Here is a 16695-nt window from a genome sequence, read left to right as displayed (position 1 = left end):
CATAAACCATGTTTTTTTTGCAACATGTATGGCGCCGCTGTCAACATTTATATTATATTTGTCGATTTATGACAAAAATATTTTTTGTCATAAATATTTTAAGTTCCCGATCTTCTTCCACTTGCCTCCTTCCATTTTCGCAGTAATGCTGCAATAAGTTGGTTGTAATTATTGATAGCACAAACATTTCCCATATATTTTTGTTAACTGCACGTGTGACATAACTCTACCATTCCTAATATCATTAACAGATAATTGCCTAAAATTAAAATAAATCCATAAAATCATGTTTTAAAAAAAATCTATTAGTATATTTGACTTTAATAATAATATTTGTGGGAGTATTTGTTCTGTCTTTTCTGGGGGATAAAACTGGAATTGCAACCTTTATGTTTTATAAAGGGCGATATTTTGAAAATGGTTCCATTTTCAATTAACCAAAAGTGAGATGTTGTAATCTGGATAAAGGGAAAAAGGCAAGGGGTGAGCCATTCTTACTAATCTACTGGATAACCAGTTGATGTTATGCCCAGGTGCTGCTAGCTTTTCTTCATCCCCCTATTCTTGTTCTCCTCCCATTCTCTCTCCTTCTTTATTTTTTGTACTCTAGATCCCTTACTTTATCTTTTAACCCAATGTCTACCCCCTCTGTCCTCCTCTCTCGCACTCTTGGTTACTCTCTCATGTTCTCCAGGACCGTTGCTTGCCGATAAGATCCTGCAGCAGCTGAGAGTGCCCCTCATTAAGTAGTGTGCTTGCCTGGAAGCGTATCCCGTTCTCACCTCCAACATGTATGCTGGGTTCTGGGAGGGTGGAAAGGATACCTGTCAGGTACTGCATCACTTTAAGGAAAACACAGTCTTACTTGTGGTTTATCTTGTCCACTTTTCAGGGGGACTCTGGTGGGCCTTTTGTATGTCTCTCTGCTGGTCAGTTTGTCCAGGTGGGAATCACGAGTTTTGGGAAAAGCTGCGGTAGAGACGTCTTCCCTGCAGTCTACACCCGGGTGGCCCACTACATGGTTTTCATCCAGGAGATTGTTAACTCCGACACCAGGCTTCTGCTGAGGCCAAGGTCAACCTGAATGTTTATAATAGGACAGTAGTCCATTCCTCTTTTATATTCTTCTTTATCTCAGCTGAACCAAGATCTCTGACTTTTGTTTATAGGAATAGTTCACCCAAATTCACAAATACAAATTGACATTACAAATTGACAATGGTTTCCTTACCCTGTACGCAGTGTATGGCCAAGGTATGGCAACAAGCCATGCTTTGTTTTTGTTTACCTTGTGTGACTCAAAGAGGTTACTGAGTCATGATATCGGGACTATTGACTTGATTTACAGTGCCAGGTTAACAAAAACCAACACATGATCGCTGTCATACCATGTTCATAGACTGATCACACAGTAAGGAAACCAATATGTAATTTTGGAATTTAGGTGAACTATCCCTTTAAATCACGCATCAATGTCCTTTTAAAGGCAGCATATTGGTACTGATTGTGAGTGTGACTTCTTGACTGTGACTATTCATACTGCAATAATTATTGAGTCAACTCTGAAAGAATCAACCTGTGTGTGAGTCTGTTGTTTTAACTGCTGTCAGTGTGAGGCTGATATTTTGTGACTGTTCAAATGTGACATTCATTGCCGGTCAGTTGGCATCTACAATATTACTGTATTCCTTAGACGAATGTGCATCGTTCTTTTTCATGTTTTTATGGCTTCAGCATGTCATGCTGTGAATCCACAAGCATTTTCTGACCCTGCTGTCACATATAATAGTAGTTACACCCCCACCTAGCAGTCTCTTTAGAGCAGGCAGTCTGCCCGAACCCAAAACAGGATATCACAAAAGTGCATTTAGTGAATATGATTCTTTATTTCTATTTCCAGTGTGTAGAATATCAAACATTAATAATATACTCTAAAAGGTCTTCCTCTAGTGTTTTTTTCAGTCGAGAGAAGAAGGCACATGTACTTAGGAATCATCAAGATGACAACACTGAATCAGGAGGGGCAGTCTGGGGAGGAGGAGCATGTAAGCAGTGGGGGGGGACAAAGAGCTGGAACTCTCAAGCTCAGCAGTGAATGGGGAATGACTATGGGCAGAGGATCACAGATTCTTCTCTCGGGGGAGATGTTTGAGTGCTAAAATAAAAAAAAGTGACAAAACACACAACTTTCCTGAACTACACAATGACATAACAGTGACATCACAATCCCAAAGCAACAAAAAAAAAAGTGGAAGAGGGGAAGAGTTTTGGGAAGAAAAGAGTAACAGGAATAGGCCCATGAAGGGGGCAGGGTCGGGACAGAACTGTATCAGCTGAGTGGATAGTGTGGGTCTGGTTTGATATTGAAAGGGGTGGGTCCATACTTAATAGGCGTGGTTGGCCACATAGAGGGATTCTCCGCCGGCGGCGCCCTTGTCTCCGGAGGAAACATACTTGCCCTGACAGGCCTTGCTGTTGTTCTGTAGAGAGAGAGAAGAAAGTAAGATGGAGAAAGAGATGGTGTGAGAGAGAAAGTGGAAGGGATAAAAGGCAACGATTAGTACAGACCCTCTGTCTCCCCACACATGGAGCCTTAGCTCTTGCTATCTCATTGTTATAGGAACATTCGGTAGACACCACATGGCATTACTTTATTAGGATTATACTTTACTAGGACCTGTCACCTTATCCTAAAGACTGTAGTCCAGGGCTGTCCAGACTGTAGTCCAGAGTTTGCAAAAAAAAAATGACCACCAGATTTATAGGCTACAAACCATCATGATATCATTCTGTCAGGTAGGCCTACTTTGGAGTCAACATTTAATTGGGAAGGTTTTTGGGAAAAGCCTTAAAAATAACTATTTTGGCATTCTAACTGGCTACACAACACAAGCAGGCGTTACAAAAAGGCGTTACTTCTTCAGAAAGTCGCAGGAAATACGAATCAGTGATGCATTCTTTTTATGAATGATGAAAAACTAGTTTAAATTGAACTACTCTACCGCTGTTGTTCTCCTGTAAGCTGCTTCATGGGACAACCAGTTGTTTGAGCTGCATGCTCTTGCTACCCGACAGATGACATTCTGCTCAATTTGAACACTGAGTGTAGGGAAATGGAGCATTTAGTTTGGGCTCAAATCAGAGGAGAAAATAACAATTTATTTTAATAAGCAGTAATTTTTTCAATCATGTCATTAACTGTTTTATCCCTCCCTTGTAGTACCAAATTAAGTCCAATCAAGTGATTGCAGATCACTCAAAAAACAAACCTTTGCTACGAACCGCCTATCAAGAATTTTTGCTAGATTTGTGTTGGCTTTCTTGTGGCGGCAATCACGGAAAAAAGAAACTATCTCCTACCTAAGCTCACATACTCTCTTGAGAGCATTACCCTTGCTTAGCCACCTAACATCATTATGTAAAAGTAGATCATGATGACTACGAAACAAGCGATGTTCGTGCGGTGGCACTGCCAGCTCTGATTGGCTATATGTTGGGGGATATTAATTGACAGCACTTACTGGGTGGGACTACAGGAAAACAGATTCTCCTACTGGAGAATATCGACAGAGGGCTCATTTTGGCACTAAACGTCATATATTCTTTTGGATGTTTTAAATTCATGTTCAGAATTTATCAAAGGGGTGGCCTGAGGTGGTCTAGTGGTTAGGGACACATATTTACTGTGTTGGCATGGATCCAAATCCGGCCCACGCCTTTGTGGCACAAACCTCTTTACAATCTTTCCTGTCTTTCTCTCACTGTCTCTAACCCCAATAAAGAAAAATACACAAGGAGTGGGAATGCCCCACTCCTTAAAAAACATTAAAATAATTGATCAAAGGCTCATTATAAAAGTATAAACCGGATGCTAGTTGAATAGTCCTGCTGTAGTTTGTTATCACATAGGGTCGCAATAATTATAAGAAGCTTGTGACGTAATGCCCATGTATTTCAGTTTGTATTCACTGCTACTGTTGAACTGTTGAACTATGCACAAGGTATCATCAGGCTTACTATATAAATGCCTTCACCTGACTCTGAGAATGTTGACAGCTGTGCTGCATTAGGGTCACTTGAGTTATCATGGTTAAAAGTGAATCTAGGAACACTTTGATAGCCTGGTGCAATGCAAGAAATGTAATAATTCCGAAAGTACAAACCCCGGGCACTCACGGCAGGCAGGCTCAATGAAACGCTCAATCAAAGTATTTGAAAGAAAACAAATACTACTATTTGAACCCAGTTCTCAATGCCACCCATCGTATCTCCCTCCCTCCCTCATGTTCTTCTCTCTGTGTGGGTCATACCAGGGCTCTCTTGATGAACTCCTCCTGGCAGGCCTTGCCGTTCTCTGGCTTGCCTCCCCAGGCCTTGAGGGCGGAGGCCTGCAGGGCGCGGCCGTAGGAGAAGGTGATGGCCCAGGGCCGGTGAAGGGGACACTGGTTCATGGCATTCAGGTTGATGGAGGCCTCCTCCTCAGACTGGCCGCCAGACAGGAAGGTGATGCCTGGGGAAGGATGGAGGCAGGGAGACAGGGAGAGGAAGGGTAAGATAAGAGAGGGGGAGTGGATGTGTGTGGGGGAGGAGGGTTGTGTGTGTGTGCATGTGTGTGGAAAGTGGATTGAGTGAGTGCGTGTGTGCGTGTGTAAAGGACGTCATGCTGCTTGCTTAGTGAGTACCACTTCCTCCCGATTCGGCACATACCTGGCTCGAAACCAGAACCTCTGCCACACAAACACACGTGAGCATCCTCCCTCAAGCATCTCTACAGGTTGCACCCCTCAAAAGCTAGCTGAGGAGTAAGTGTGCTACACGTGCGTGCATGCATGTGTGTGTCCATATTTCTATACATTTCTCCTTCTCACCAGGCACAGCCGGGGGCACGGTGCGGCGCAGGGCGGTGACAGTTGCCATGGCTATCTCCTGGTTGCTGTACTTTTGGGAGCAGGAGTGTCCTGGGGTGACCATGTTGGGCTTCAGCAGGGTGCCCTCCAGGTATACATGGTGGTCAGACAAAGCCTTATACACTGCAGCCAGAACCTGGGGGGGAGCAAGGGGGAGAGAGAAAGAGAAAGTGAAAGAAGGAAAGACAGGGGACAGAGAGCGAGAGAGAGAGACAAGGAGACAGAGAGAGAAAGAGAGAGAGACAAAGAAAGGAAATAGAAGAAATAGGGATGAGACAGACAGAAATAGTTAGAGATGTTGAAATTGATTGATTGAATGACTGATTGATCTAATGAGTGTTCCTATCCTACCTAAACTAAGTACGCTCTATTCCAACACCCACACTAGCACACTTGCATTTACACAGACAGCCCAATTCTGACCTTTTTTTCACTAATTGGTCTTTTGAACAAGATCTAATGTGAAAAGATCTGATGTGATTGGTCAAAAGACCAATTTGTGGGATAAAGATCCGAATTGGGCTGCCTTTGTAAACACAGCCTACTTAGAAGGAAGCAGACATGCATTTTAAGTGGCATGCTAGAATAGCCATTGGAAGCTAGCCATTGTTTTTCTGTTAGTCGGTGCGATCCCTCACCTTCTCAGTAACATACTGGCAGCGCTTCAGGTCATGGTCTCCGTCTGGCAGGATCTCGGGCTCCACGATGGGCACGATGCCATGCTAGGGAAGGGCACAGAAGCATGGCAACCAGCGTCATGACTACAGAACAGACAATAAAACTTTATTGGTCGGGGTGTCTGTGCCCGGCATATCAATGGCACCGGATTTGGCTACTAGTCACTCGAGCTAATATGGCTAAAATAACTACAACTCCTTGATAAATCATTATTGTGGTGATATTGTTTTTTGAAGCAGAGATGTGAAACATTTATAATAGAAATAATACAATTGTGGAGATTGAGTGGGGAATGGCCAAGTGTGTGCAAACTAATTTTATGTGTGCCAATATGTTCCCACATGTTCAATGTATGTTTCTTGCTCTTTATGTGTGTGTGTGTGTGTCTCACCATCTGGCAGATACTGGCGTAGCGGGCCAGCACGTTGGCATTCTCCTTGATGGCTAGCTCTGAGGGGGTGGTGTCAGTGATCTTCAGCACACAACGCCACTTAGCAAAGTCAGCTCCGTCCTTTTTGTACTGGGCACACCGCTCGTACAGCCCATCCAGACCTGAGGGAGAGAGACCGAGAGACATACAGAGAGAGCGAGACAGACAGGCAGAGAGAGAGAGGAGGGAAAGAGAGGGGATGGATATGTGTAACATTATGAAATAAACATGACTCGACATTTTGTTCCAGTTTCACTCTTCAAACCATCCCTTGAATAAAATCTGCATACGTAGCAAAGTTGAGCTCAATACTAGAGGTCAAAGGTTACTTAGCCCCGGCCCACTGTTGTCTCTCACCCTGAGTGGTGGTCTCTCCGTTGGTCCCGGCCAGGGGGACGACACCTTTGTCCACCTTGATGCCCACCACCATGTCTCTCTCCTTGATGAGCTGAGGGAACAGCTTGCCGTCGTCTGTCTTCTGGTACAGGGTCTCATGGAAGAAGATGACTCCGCCGATGCATGGCTCTACGCGGTCGGCCGTGAAGAGGAGCTGGCGGTAAAGACGGCGGTTCTCCTCGGTGTTCTCAGCGTTGATGCTTTGGAAGCGCTTGGCCACGCTGCCTACAGGTGGGTTGGAATGGGGTTAAATATTAATATATATAAATGTAAAATATTTATATATTCAGACCCCTTCCCTTTTTGTTATTTTGTTACGTTACAGCCTTCTTCTAAAATATATATATATTTTTAAATCATCATCAAACTACACACAATATTCCACAATGACAAAGCAAATCAGGTTTTTAGAAGTACCTTATTTACATAAATAGACCCTTTGCTATGAGACTCGAAATTGAGCTCAGGTGCATCCAGTTTTCATTGCTCATCCTTGAGATGTTTCTACAACTTGATTGGAGTCCACCGGTGGTAAATTCAATTGATTGGACATTATTTGGAAAGGCACGCAATCTTAGTTTCATTAGACCAGAGAATTTTGTATCTCATAGTTTGAGAATCCTTTAGGTGCATTTTGGCAAAATCTAAGCAGGCTGTTATGTGCCTTATATTGAGGAGTGGCTTCCGTCTGGCCACTCTATCATAAAGGCCTGATTGGTGGAGTGCTGCAGAGATGGTTGTCCTTCTGGAAGGTTCTCCCATCTCCACCCTTCCCCAGATCTGTGCCGCGACACAGTCCTGTCTCGGAGCTCTACGGGCAATTCCTGTTCGGCCCGCCTTTTCCTGTTGTCCACGATCAGCTCTTTTGTCTTCCTCACATTGAGGGAGAGGTTGTTGTCCTGGCACCACACTGCCAGGTCTCTGACCTCCTCCCTATAGGCTGTCTCATCATTGTTGGTGACCTGTTGTGTCGTCAGCAAACTTAATGATGGTGTTGGAGTCGTGTTCTGCCACGCAGTCGTGGGTGAACAGGGAATACTGGAGGGGACTAAGCACACACCCCTGAGGGCCCCCAGTGTTGAGGATCAGCGTAGCAGACGTGTTGTTGCCTACCCTTACCACCTGTGGGCGGCCCGTCAGGAAGTCCAGGATCCAGTTGCAGAGGGAGGTGTTTAGTCCCAGGGTGCTGAGATTATGTAATCTGTGGATCTGTTGGGGCGGTATGCGAATTGGAGTGGGTCTAAGGTATCCGGGAGGATGCTGTTGATGTACGCCATGACCAGACTTTCAAAACACTTCATGGCTACTGATGTGTGTGCTACGGGGCGGTAATCATTTAGGCAGGTTACCTTCGCTTCCTTGGGCACAGGGACTATGATGGTCTGCTTGAAACATGTAGGTATTACAGATTTGGTCAGGGAGAGGTTGAAAATGTCAGTGAAGACACTTGCCAGTTGATCTGTGCATTCTTTGAGTCCACGTCCTGGTAATCCGCCTGGCCCCGCGGCTTTATGAATGTTGACCTGTTTAAAGGTCTTGCTCACATCAGCTACCGAGAGCGGTATCACACAGTCGTCCATAACAGCTGATGCTCTCATGCATGCGTCAGTGTTGCTTGCCTCTTAGCGAGCATAAAACAAGATTTAGCTCATCTGGTAGGCTCGCGTCAATGGACAGCTCGCGGCTGGGTTTCTCTTTGTAGTCCATAATAGTTTTCAAGCCCTTCCACATCCGACAAGCGTCAGAGCCGGTGTAGTAGGATTCAATCTTAATCCTGTAGATGCTTTGCTTGTTTGATGGTTCGTCTGAGGGCATAGCGGATTTCTAATAAGCATCCGGATTAGTGTCCCGCTCCTTGAAAGCGGCAGCACTTATTGATGAAGCCGATGACCGAGGTGGTATACTCCTCAATGCCATTTGATGAATCCCGGAACATATTCCAGTCTGTGCTAGCAAAACAGTCATGTAGCGTAGCATCCGCGTCATCTGACCACTTCCATATTGAGCGAGTCACTGGTACTTCCTGCTTTAGTTTTTGATTATAAGCAGGAATCAGGAGGATATAATTATGGTCAGATTTTCCAAATGGAGGGCGGGGGAGAGCTTTGTATGCATCTCTGTGTGTGGAGTAAAGGTGGTCTATAGTTTTATTTCTTCTGGGTTGTACATGTGACATGCTGGTAGAAATGAGGTAAAATGGATTTAAGTTTGCCTGCATTAAAGTCCCCGTCCACTAGGATTGCCGCTTCTGGACGAGCATTTTCTTGTTTGCTCATGGCCTTATACAGCTGGTTGATTGCGGTCTTAGTGCCCATATCGGTTTGTGGTGGTAAATAGACGGCTGCGAATAATGTAGATGAGAACCCTCTTGGTAGATAGTGTGGTCTACAGCTTATCATAAGGTACTCTACCTCAGGCAAGCAATACTTTGGGACTTCTTTAATATTAGACATCGCGCACCAGCTGTTATTGACAAATAGACACACACCCCGCCCCTCGTCTTACCAGACGTAGCTTCTCTGTCCTGCCAGTGCATGGAAAATCCCGCCAGCTCTATATTATCCGTGTCGTCGCCACGACTCAGTGAAACATAAGATATTACAGTTTTAATGTGTCGTTGGTAGTATAATCTTGATCGTAGGTCATCCATTTTATTTTCCAATGATTGCACGTTGGCCAATAGAACGGATGGCAGTGTGAGTTTACTCACTCGCCTACGAATTCTCAGATGGCAGCCCGACCTGCACTCCCCTTTCGTCCCTCTTTTCTTCACGCAAATTTGGGCCCATTCCCAAGACAGCAGTATATCCTTCACGTTGGGCTCTTCCAGTTTGAGTTGAGTAATCGCTGTTCTGATGTCCAGAAGTTATTTTCGGTCCTAAGAGACGGTAGCAGCAACATTATGTACAAAATAAGTTACAAACAACGGGGAAAAACTAACAAAATAGCACAGTTGGTTAGGAGCATGTAAAACGTCAGTCATCCCCTCCGGCGCCATTCTACACGCCATATCTTTGATATGCCATGTATGAGTGTGTTTAGAGGGTGATCTGATCTGTGTGTGTGAACTCATCGGCAGTCCTCTACCTGTGGACTCATCGGCAGCAAGGATTCCTTTGCCGGGAGCAACGATCTTCTGAGCAATATCACTGAGCTCCTTCTTCTGCTCCGTAGAGAGGAATGGGAATGAGTGAGGCATTGTGTTACTGAGAGAGAGAGAGACAGAGAGAGAGAGAGAGTGCAAAAGTGAGAGGGGAGTTGGGATTGAGGGGGAAGTGAAGGAGAGAGGGGTATGAATGAGGGAGACATGGAGGGAGAGAAATCATAGATGCAGTGTTTGTAGCATGGACGGTTTATTGCCACTGACTCAATCAACTGTCATAGCAGCATCATAAGGTATAGGCCTGGGCCTATGCTACTAAATCACCTATGTGTATTATGTTAAATAAATAGATTAACATTGGTAATCATAACCATACTGACATTCTTGACAGCCCTCGCTAGCTTAGTGTCTATTCCAAGCGGTTATCATGTAGCATGACAGCCATTAGTGCGCTTTATAGATCTCGACTATCTTCTGAGCTTGACGTGCATAGCCGGTAATCACATGCGGAGCCAGAGGGGTGTCCGGGGTGGCACTGGACACCCCTGACATCTGATTGGCCACCCCGGGTGCCACCCCAAAATGTAATTAGCTACTGGCAGTTTGATGCTGATTGACATCTCATTTCACCTCTTGTTGAAAGAAGCATTTATTTTGACTTTTTCAAATCGAGGACGAGGAAGAGTGAATATTAACATTGGTTGCGAGATACAGAAGAATAAGAATAAGAAGAACATACAGAAGAAGAGAGAATATATCTACAGCTCCACAAGCTTTTTTCGCGATTGGCGAAAGCATCATATTTGAAGTAAGTTTTAAGGTTTAGCATCAGGTTTAGGTTTCCTGAACAACCTTTACGAACGTTGAGTCGCTGTGTAAGTTAATGTTAGACCTTTGGCTCCATTAACAGACAGTTAATCAGATAAGAGAGATCGGTTCCCAATTTAGCCAAACATTATGTTTACATCTGTGCTAGTAATACACGCATATACAGTGCAGTGTCGTAAGTTACAGTATATGAATGTTTAGCTCATGTGGGATAACTAGTAGGCTACATCTGTCAGTGTTCAGCAAGTTAACATTCAGCAATTTGAAATCCATTATCTCAGATTTTCGTACTTGAACTCAAAATGAACAATTGTTATTATAAATCGGTTAACGTTACTTAAAAGATCACCACCATTTGCAGATAGCCTGATTGCTATCGTAAAGGTGTATGAAATGATAGCTAGCTAAGTTACTTACTGCAGAGCAGGGCTAGCCCTGATCTGACTGGTAACTTATACTGGTAGTTGATTTGTAAGGTACAGTTATGATAATGGGGATTTGTAATTAAGATTGAGATTGGACTAAAATGTGGGATGCTTAGATGTAGACCGTCTTATTTTTGCATTGGGTCAATTAAACATGAAAAGAAAGGGAGAGATATCAGACTTATTTTCAAAGCAGCACAAACAGGCAGATCAGGTGCAAACAGACCCCAGCCCTTGCATCACCACCGGAACCCAGAGCAGCTCCCTACCTGAGGCTAGTCAGAGTCTGTGTGGTCAGACTTCACAAGGACCCAGTCTACCACCACCGGACCCCAGAGCACCTCCCTACCTGAGGCTAGCCAGAGTCAGTGTGGTCAGACTTCACAAGGACCCAGTCTACCACCACCAGGTCAGAGCATCTACCAGGCAGTCAGTCATATGCCCAGTTCAGAATTTAAGTTAAGCTTCAGCTTGTAATAGATGATTTTGTCAGATTAAGCCTCACTTTAAAATGTTGATTGATGTGTGTTCTTATTTTGATGGCTGTGGCATTTTTATTTTGATTATACACTAATGGTTCTGGTGTTATGTTAATGTATTAGATGTATCAAGTAGAGGTCGACCTCTACTTGATACAGGTCTTCCATGAGCTATTTAGACTTTGTAAGATGTGTGTTGTTACACCAGTCAGTAGTGCTTCTTGCGAGAGAAGTTTCTCAGCTTTAAAACGGATTAAAACCCACCTTAGGACAACGATGGTTGATGACGGGTTAAGTCACCTCGGAATCCTCAGTGTTGAGTCAAGGTGAGTACGCTCCCTCAAAATGGATGAGTTTGTGAAACATTTTGCCAGTTCTCACCAGAACTGCAGAATTATGCTGTTTTAAATCTACCTAGGATAATTTGGTACTTAGGCGGTCCCTCTGGTCATGATTAAAACCTGCACCCAAATTACTTTTATTTTTCAAATCCATTTCTGCTTGATACCTGGTATGCCAAATTGCAGTGTTTTTTTTCAATTAAATGTTTTGTAAATAAACTGCAATGTATGTAACACACAAATGCTATCTTATCTCTTTGGTGCTTGAGCTTTATTTTCTGAAAATATTTTGGATGTTCAGACCCAGATTGTATATTCATGAAAACAGAGTGACCCAAGTCTCTCCAGTATGTGAGTATAGTGTGTGTGTGTGTGTGTGTGTGAGAGAGAGAAATAAATTGAGCTGCCAAGGTAGAGACACCGACTATTCATAGTAAGTTAAAGAATTCTAGTGAAGTAACCTTTTTGGACCACACTATCTGCCACATTGAAGAACTCCGGGTCAAGTGAATTATCACTTCTACCTCTAATCAGCAATCATAGGATTCATTCATGCTCCTTGGATGCCAGGTTAGGGTTACACACACGTTTTCTGTCATGGTCTATGGACCGCCTGAAGTAGCCGTGGCCACCCCCTGTATAAAGCCACTTCCGGTGATACACACCCCTGCGACCGGTTAGTACATGGCTGAAAAGGCTTCAATTTCGTTCTTAACTAAATTTAATGGCGAGAAGGCGAAAAAAAGGTGAAATAGGCCTACTACGAACTTGTCGCCGAGGGACACGAGGGTATTAAAAACCCCAGACGATAGAGTAGATATAACCCACTAGCAGCTGTCCAGGCTAGTTATCACGATGAGACTCCAATATAACCTTGGTCTGCCTATGTGCGCCATCGGAGGAGAGCGTATGATTTCTCAAACAAAAGCCTCTCAAATATGTTGGTGAGCATTTCAACCGTGAAAACCGACATGACACTCGTTTGAAATCTCATTATACATCCAAATCTTCCCTTATAGCCAGTGCGTTGCGCTCTATAGATTTTTCACATGCCGTGCGTACGTGAGGGATTCGCTTTTGGCATCCGTTGATGTAGGCGTGTAGACGATGTTCTGATCGTCTTTTGGCAAGCGCTTGTGTGATATTTCTGGATTTATTTGCGCGCTATGAACAGTTTACATAATATGCGCGTTATTACATCCCCTGTGAATTAGTAGCAAGCGTTACTTCCGCGTCTGTCCTTGCCATTGCATCCGTATGACCTTGTAATACATTGGGAGTTGCCGATAGGAAGTCACACGTTATTGTAATACTTAAACAACTACAGACATAAAATACGACATCATTCATACATCATATTTATACATACGTATGTATTACATATTCAGCTTGAGGCTTATAAATATAATAATACAGTAATGTCTGCTGAAAATGACATCATCTATCATAACTAAGGATTAGTTGATGGGAAAAAACTTACCAGTTTATCTGCGCAATAGATAATAGAGCAAAAGCTGTACGGGTCTGAGGAGGAAGCGATGCGTTCTGTTGCAATATCAGGCAATGAAGGAGGATGTCTAGTATTGTTAAACGTCAAGTGACAGGGGAAGGCCAGTGACGAAAAAGAGAGCCTTGCCTCAGACCACGTACAGAGACTGTCCAATCAAAATGCACTATGAAAGATTGACATATCATTCTATCCATAGTCCGGAGAAAACGCTTTTTTTCTGGGACAGTGGTTGGCTCACATCATTTTGAGTACCGGAAAAGAAAGAAGGCGTGTTTTGGGAATAACGGGGTGGAAGGGTTTGTGATAATGTACGTGACGGATCTCACGTGCATAATGCATGCTCTATACGTGCCCCTTATATACAGCAGAAAGGCATTGCAGTGGTGCCGCAGTGAGTCACGACTGCACCATAGATGCGGAATTATCCTCAATCTAGACCTGCTATGAATGAATAAACCTATTCAACTGAAACCTCAGAGACTTTATCAACATCAACTGTTGCTGCAGATTTGGCATGAGACTGTTCATGACGATGATAGTTTACATGGCATAAGAATAAACCTTGGTCATAATAATCAATTAAATGTAATTACTAGAACCACTATATGTCCGAATACAATAAATACAATATGATGATGACAAAATGTACAGAAGATTACTGGCAGCAAAGCTATTCAAAATGCGTCCTATTATAGATTTACTGTAGCCTGTTCTAAACTCTCTGAATGCTCAATGTTGCATCATCATCGTCACCATTCATTACTCCATTGTCTCCCTCTTTCGAATTTTGTTTCTAACTCTGCTCTCCTTCGCTCCCTTCACCCATGTCACCGATCCCTCCCTCCATGTTACTGGTGTGGAATATGATGTGCTGGTTTAGTTTGGCCATGTTGATGTCAGCCTAACATGCTGACCAGACCAGACGTGCGAGAGCGTCGCAAAATAAATGTAGAAATCCATGTTTTTCAATTATTGCACCCACACTGCTCGCGCCCGCCAACGAGCGTCTGCATTGCCAAGGGCTAAAATAGAAGTCATTCCTATTTCTGACACAGATCACGCTGCAAGTCCTGCCTCTCCCATCTCCTCATTGGTTTATAGAAGCAGGTACCCACGTGTCATCTCTTCATTGGTTATACCCACGTGGGTGATTAAAAGATTAATTGTTTTGCCGGTCGTCGTGGTAATACTATAAAAGTGTAGATGCCAATCACCATATAAGTTCAAAGATGAAAAGGCCTGGAAGGAGGAAAGATGACTAGAAACGATTCAGTTGGCCGTTTTATGTGTGGATTAGTTGTCAGAGTTGAGGACCTTATGCATTTCAGGTAAAATAACAACTCGATGTTTATATCCTAGAACAAATTAGCTAGCAACAGCAAGCTAGCTAAATAGGACAAATTAGCTAGCAAGTGCAAGCTAACTAGCTAAATTGCCATACACGTTTAATGCTTTTTGACCTGTTGTCACGTTCTGACCTTTATTTCCTTTGTTTTGTCATTATTTAGTATGGTTAGGGTGGGCAGTCTATGTTTGTTTTTCTATGATTTGGGGATTTCTATGTTTCGGCCTAGTATGGTTCTCAATCAGAGGCAGGTGTCATTAGTTGTCTCTGATTGAGAATCATACTTAGGTAGCCTGGGTTGCACTGTTTGTTTGTGGGTGATTGTCTATGTTGATTGCTTGTTTCAGCACAGTTCACATAAGCTTCACGGTTGTTATTACATTTATTGTTTTTGTATAGTGTTTCAGTGTTCAGTGTTTTCTTTATTAAAATGAATGATGAACACCTACCACGCCGCATTTTGGTCCTCCGATCCTTCTCGCCTCTCCTCTCACGACCGTGACACCTGTCCCCAAATGAACGTCATTGGTTCAGAGTTTGTTTTGATATTTTAACCTGTGTGTCGTGATCGCGTTTGGTGTAGGGGGACAAAATAAATATATGCACGTGTAACCGATGTGAAATGGCTAGCTAGTTAGCAGTGGTGCGCGCTAATAGTGTTTCAATCGGTGACATCACTCGCTCTGAGGGCTTCCGTGGCTTTTGTGTTTTTTTCCAGCTATACTGTTACATTGATGCTGTTGACCCGGATCACTGGTTGCTGCGGAAAAGGAGGAGGTCAAAAGGGGGGTGAGTGTAACCGATGTGAAATGGTTAGCGGTGGTGCGTTTCAATCGGTGACGTCACTCGCTCTGAGGCTTTGAAGTCATTGTTCCCCTTTTGTGGAGCGATGGGTAACGATGCTTTGTGGGTGTCAGTTGTTGATGTGTGCAGAGGGTCCCTGGTTCGAGCCTGGGTCGGGGCGAGGGGACGGAAGTTATACTGTTACACACGATAGCGCACGATGGCGCACGCGCGCAGCCGGTTTGGATTCCGTATTAGCCTCCATTGGTGCAACGACTTGGAACACAGCGAAGGGATCACATTCAGCACCATCATTACACATTGGAACAATGTTTCCTTAAATGTTCAGAAACTGCATTGGTAATATTGAATTCAGTCTGTGTGTGATGTGACCTTTGGCACAGTCAGACCACCATGTTACATAATACACCCTGGCTCTCTGTGAAACCCAGGGGACCACAGATGGACTGATTCTGGTTCCACAAGGGGACACATTCTTTTCAAGGCATTTCGATTAAGTTATTTTTGTAGCAGGTTAGGAGAGCATTTCCGCTAACCCTAACTCTTCACCGTACCTTATCCTCAGTCTCCTAATCTTCTACGTTAATTCTTCTAACCCTGTTGTGTAAATTCTCCTAACCTGATACTAAAAACGCTGAGCAATATGGTGTTGAACGCTGAGCTGTAGCCAATGAATAGCATTCTCACATAGCTGTTCCTTTTGTCCAGGTGGGAAAGGGCAGTGTGGAGTGCAACAGAGATGGGTCTAGGGATTCTGGTATAATGGTGTTGATGTGAGCCATGACCAGCCTTTCAAAGCACTTTATGGCTACAGACGTGAGTGCTACGGGTCGGTAGTTGTTTAGGCAGGTTACCTTAGTGTTCTTGGGCACAGTCACTATGGTGGTCTGCTTAAAACATGTTTGTATTACAGACTCGGACAGGGAGAGGTTGAAAATGTCAGTGAAGACACTTGACAGTTGGTCAGCGCATGCTCGCAGTACACGTCCTGGTAATACGTCTGTTGACCTGTTTAAAGGGCTTACTCACATCGGCTGCGGAGAGCGTGATCACACAGTCGTCCGGAACAGCTGGTGCTCTCATGCATGTTTCAGTATTTTTTGCCTTGAAGCGAGCATTGAAGTTTAGCTCATCTAGTAGGCTCGTGTCACTGGGCCGCTCTCGGTTGTGCTTCCCATTGTAGTCTGTAATAGTTTGCAAGCCCTGCCACATCCAACGAGCATCAGAGCGAGTGTAGTATGATTCGATCTTAGTCCTGTACTGACGCTTTGCCTGTTTGATGGTTTGTCGGAGGGCATAGCATGATTTCATATAAGCTTCCGGGTTAGAGTCCCGCTCCTTGAAAGCGGCAGCTCTTGCCTTTAGCTCAGTGCGGATATTGCCTGTAATCCATGGCTTCTGGTTGGGGTATGTACATACGTACGGTCACTGTGGGGACGACGTCATCGA

At 44.0% G+C, this 16695-nt stretch overlaps 1 protein-coding gene across 1 annotated transcript; it reads right to left on the bottom strand.

Annotated features, from left to right (window-relative positions):
• Positions 1-1866: 1866 nt before the first annotated feature.
• LOC109898221 (fructose-bisphosphate aldolase A) lies at positions 1867-13429 on the bottom strand. Its single transcript, XM_020493107.2, has 8 exons — positions 13068-13429; positions 9499-9617; positions 6373-6636; positions 5977-6137; positions 5546-5629; positions 4869-5043; positions 4311-4510; positions 1867-2480 (listed from the first exon to the last, which is right to left on the bottom strand). The coding sequence occupies exons 2-8, from the start codon at positions 9608-9610 to the stop codon at positions 2385-2387; spliced, it is 1092 nt and encodes a 363-aa protein (XP_020348696.1). The 5' UTR covers positions 9611-9617; positions 13068-13429; the 3' UTR covers positions 1867-2384.
• Positions 13430-16695: the final 3266 nt, after the last annotated feature.

The sequence above is a fragment of the Oncorhynchus kisutch genome, linkage group LG10, assembly GCF_002021735.2.
Source record: "Oncorhynchus kisutch isolate 150728-3 linkage group LG10, Okis_V2, whole genome shotgun sequence".
Taxonomy (NCBI): domain Eukaryota; kingdom Metazoa; phylum Chordata; class Actinopteri; order Salmoniformes; family Salmonidae; genus Oncorhynchus; species Oncorhynchus kisutch.
The sequence above is the reverse complement of the archived record's forward strand: the minus strand, read 5'-3'. Positions and strand labels throughout refer to the sequence as shown.

Coding starts and splice junctions, on each gene's coding strand:
- LOC109898221 (XM_020493107.2), bottom strand. CDS start 9,610: ATGCCTCACTCATTCCCATTCCTCTCTACGGAGCAGAAGAAGGAGCTC. Junction 4,511..4,868: donor CGTGCCCCCGGCTGTGCCTG/GTGAGAAGGAGA, acceptor ATCCTTCCCCAG/GCATCACCTTCCTGTCTGGC. Junction 2,481..4,310: donor AGTTCATCAAGAGAGCCCTG/GTATGACCCACA, acceptor CTCTCTCTACAG/AACAACAGCAAGGCCTGTCA.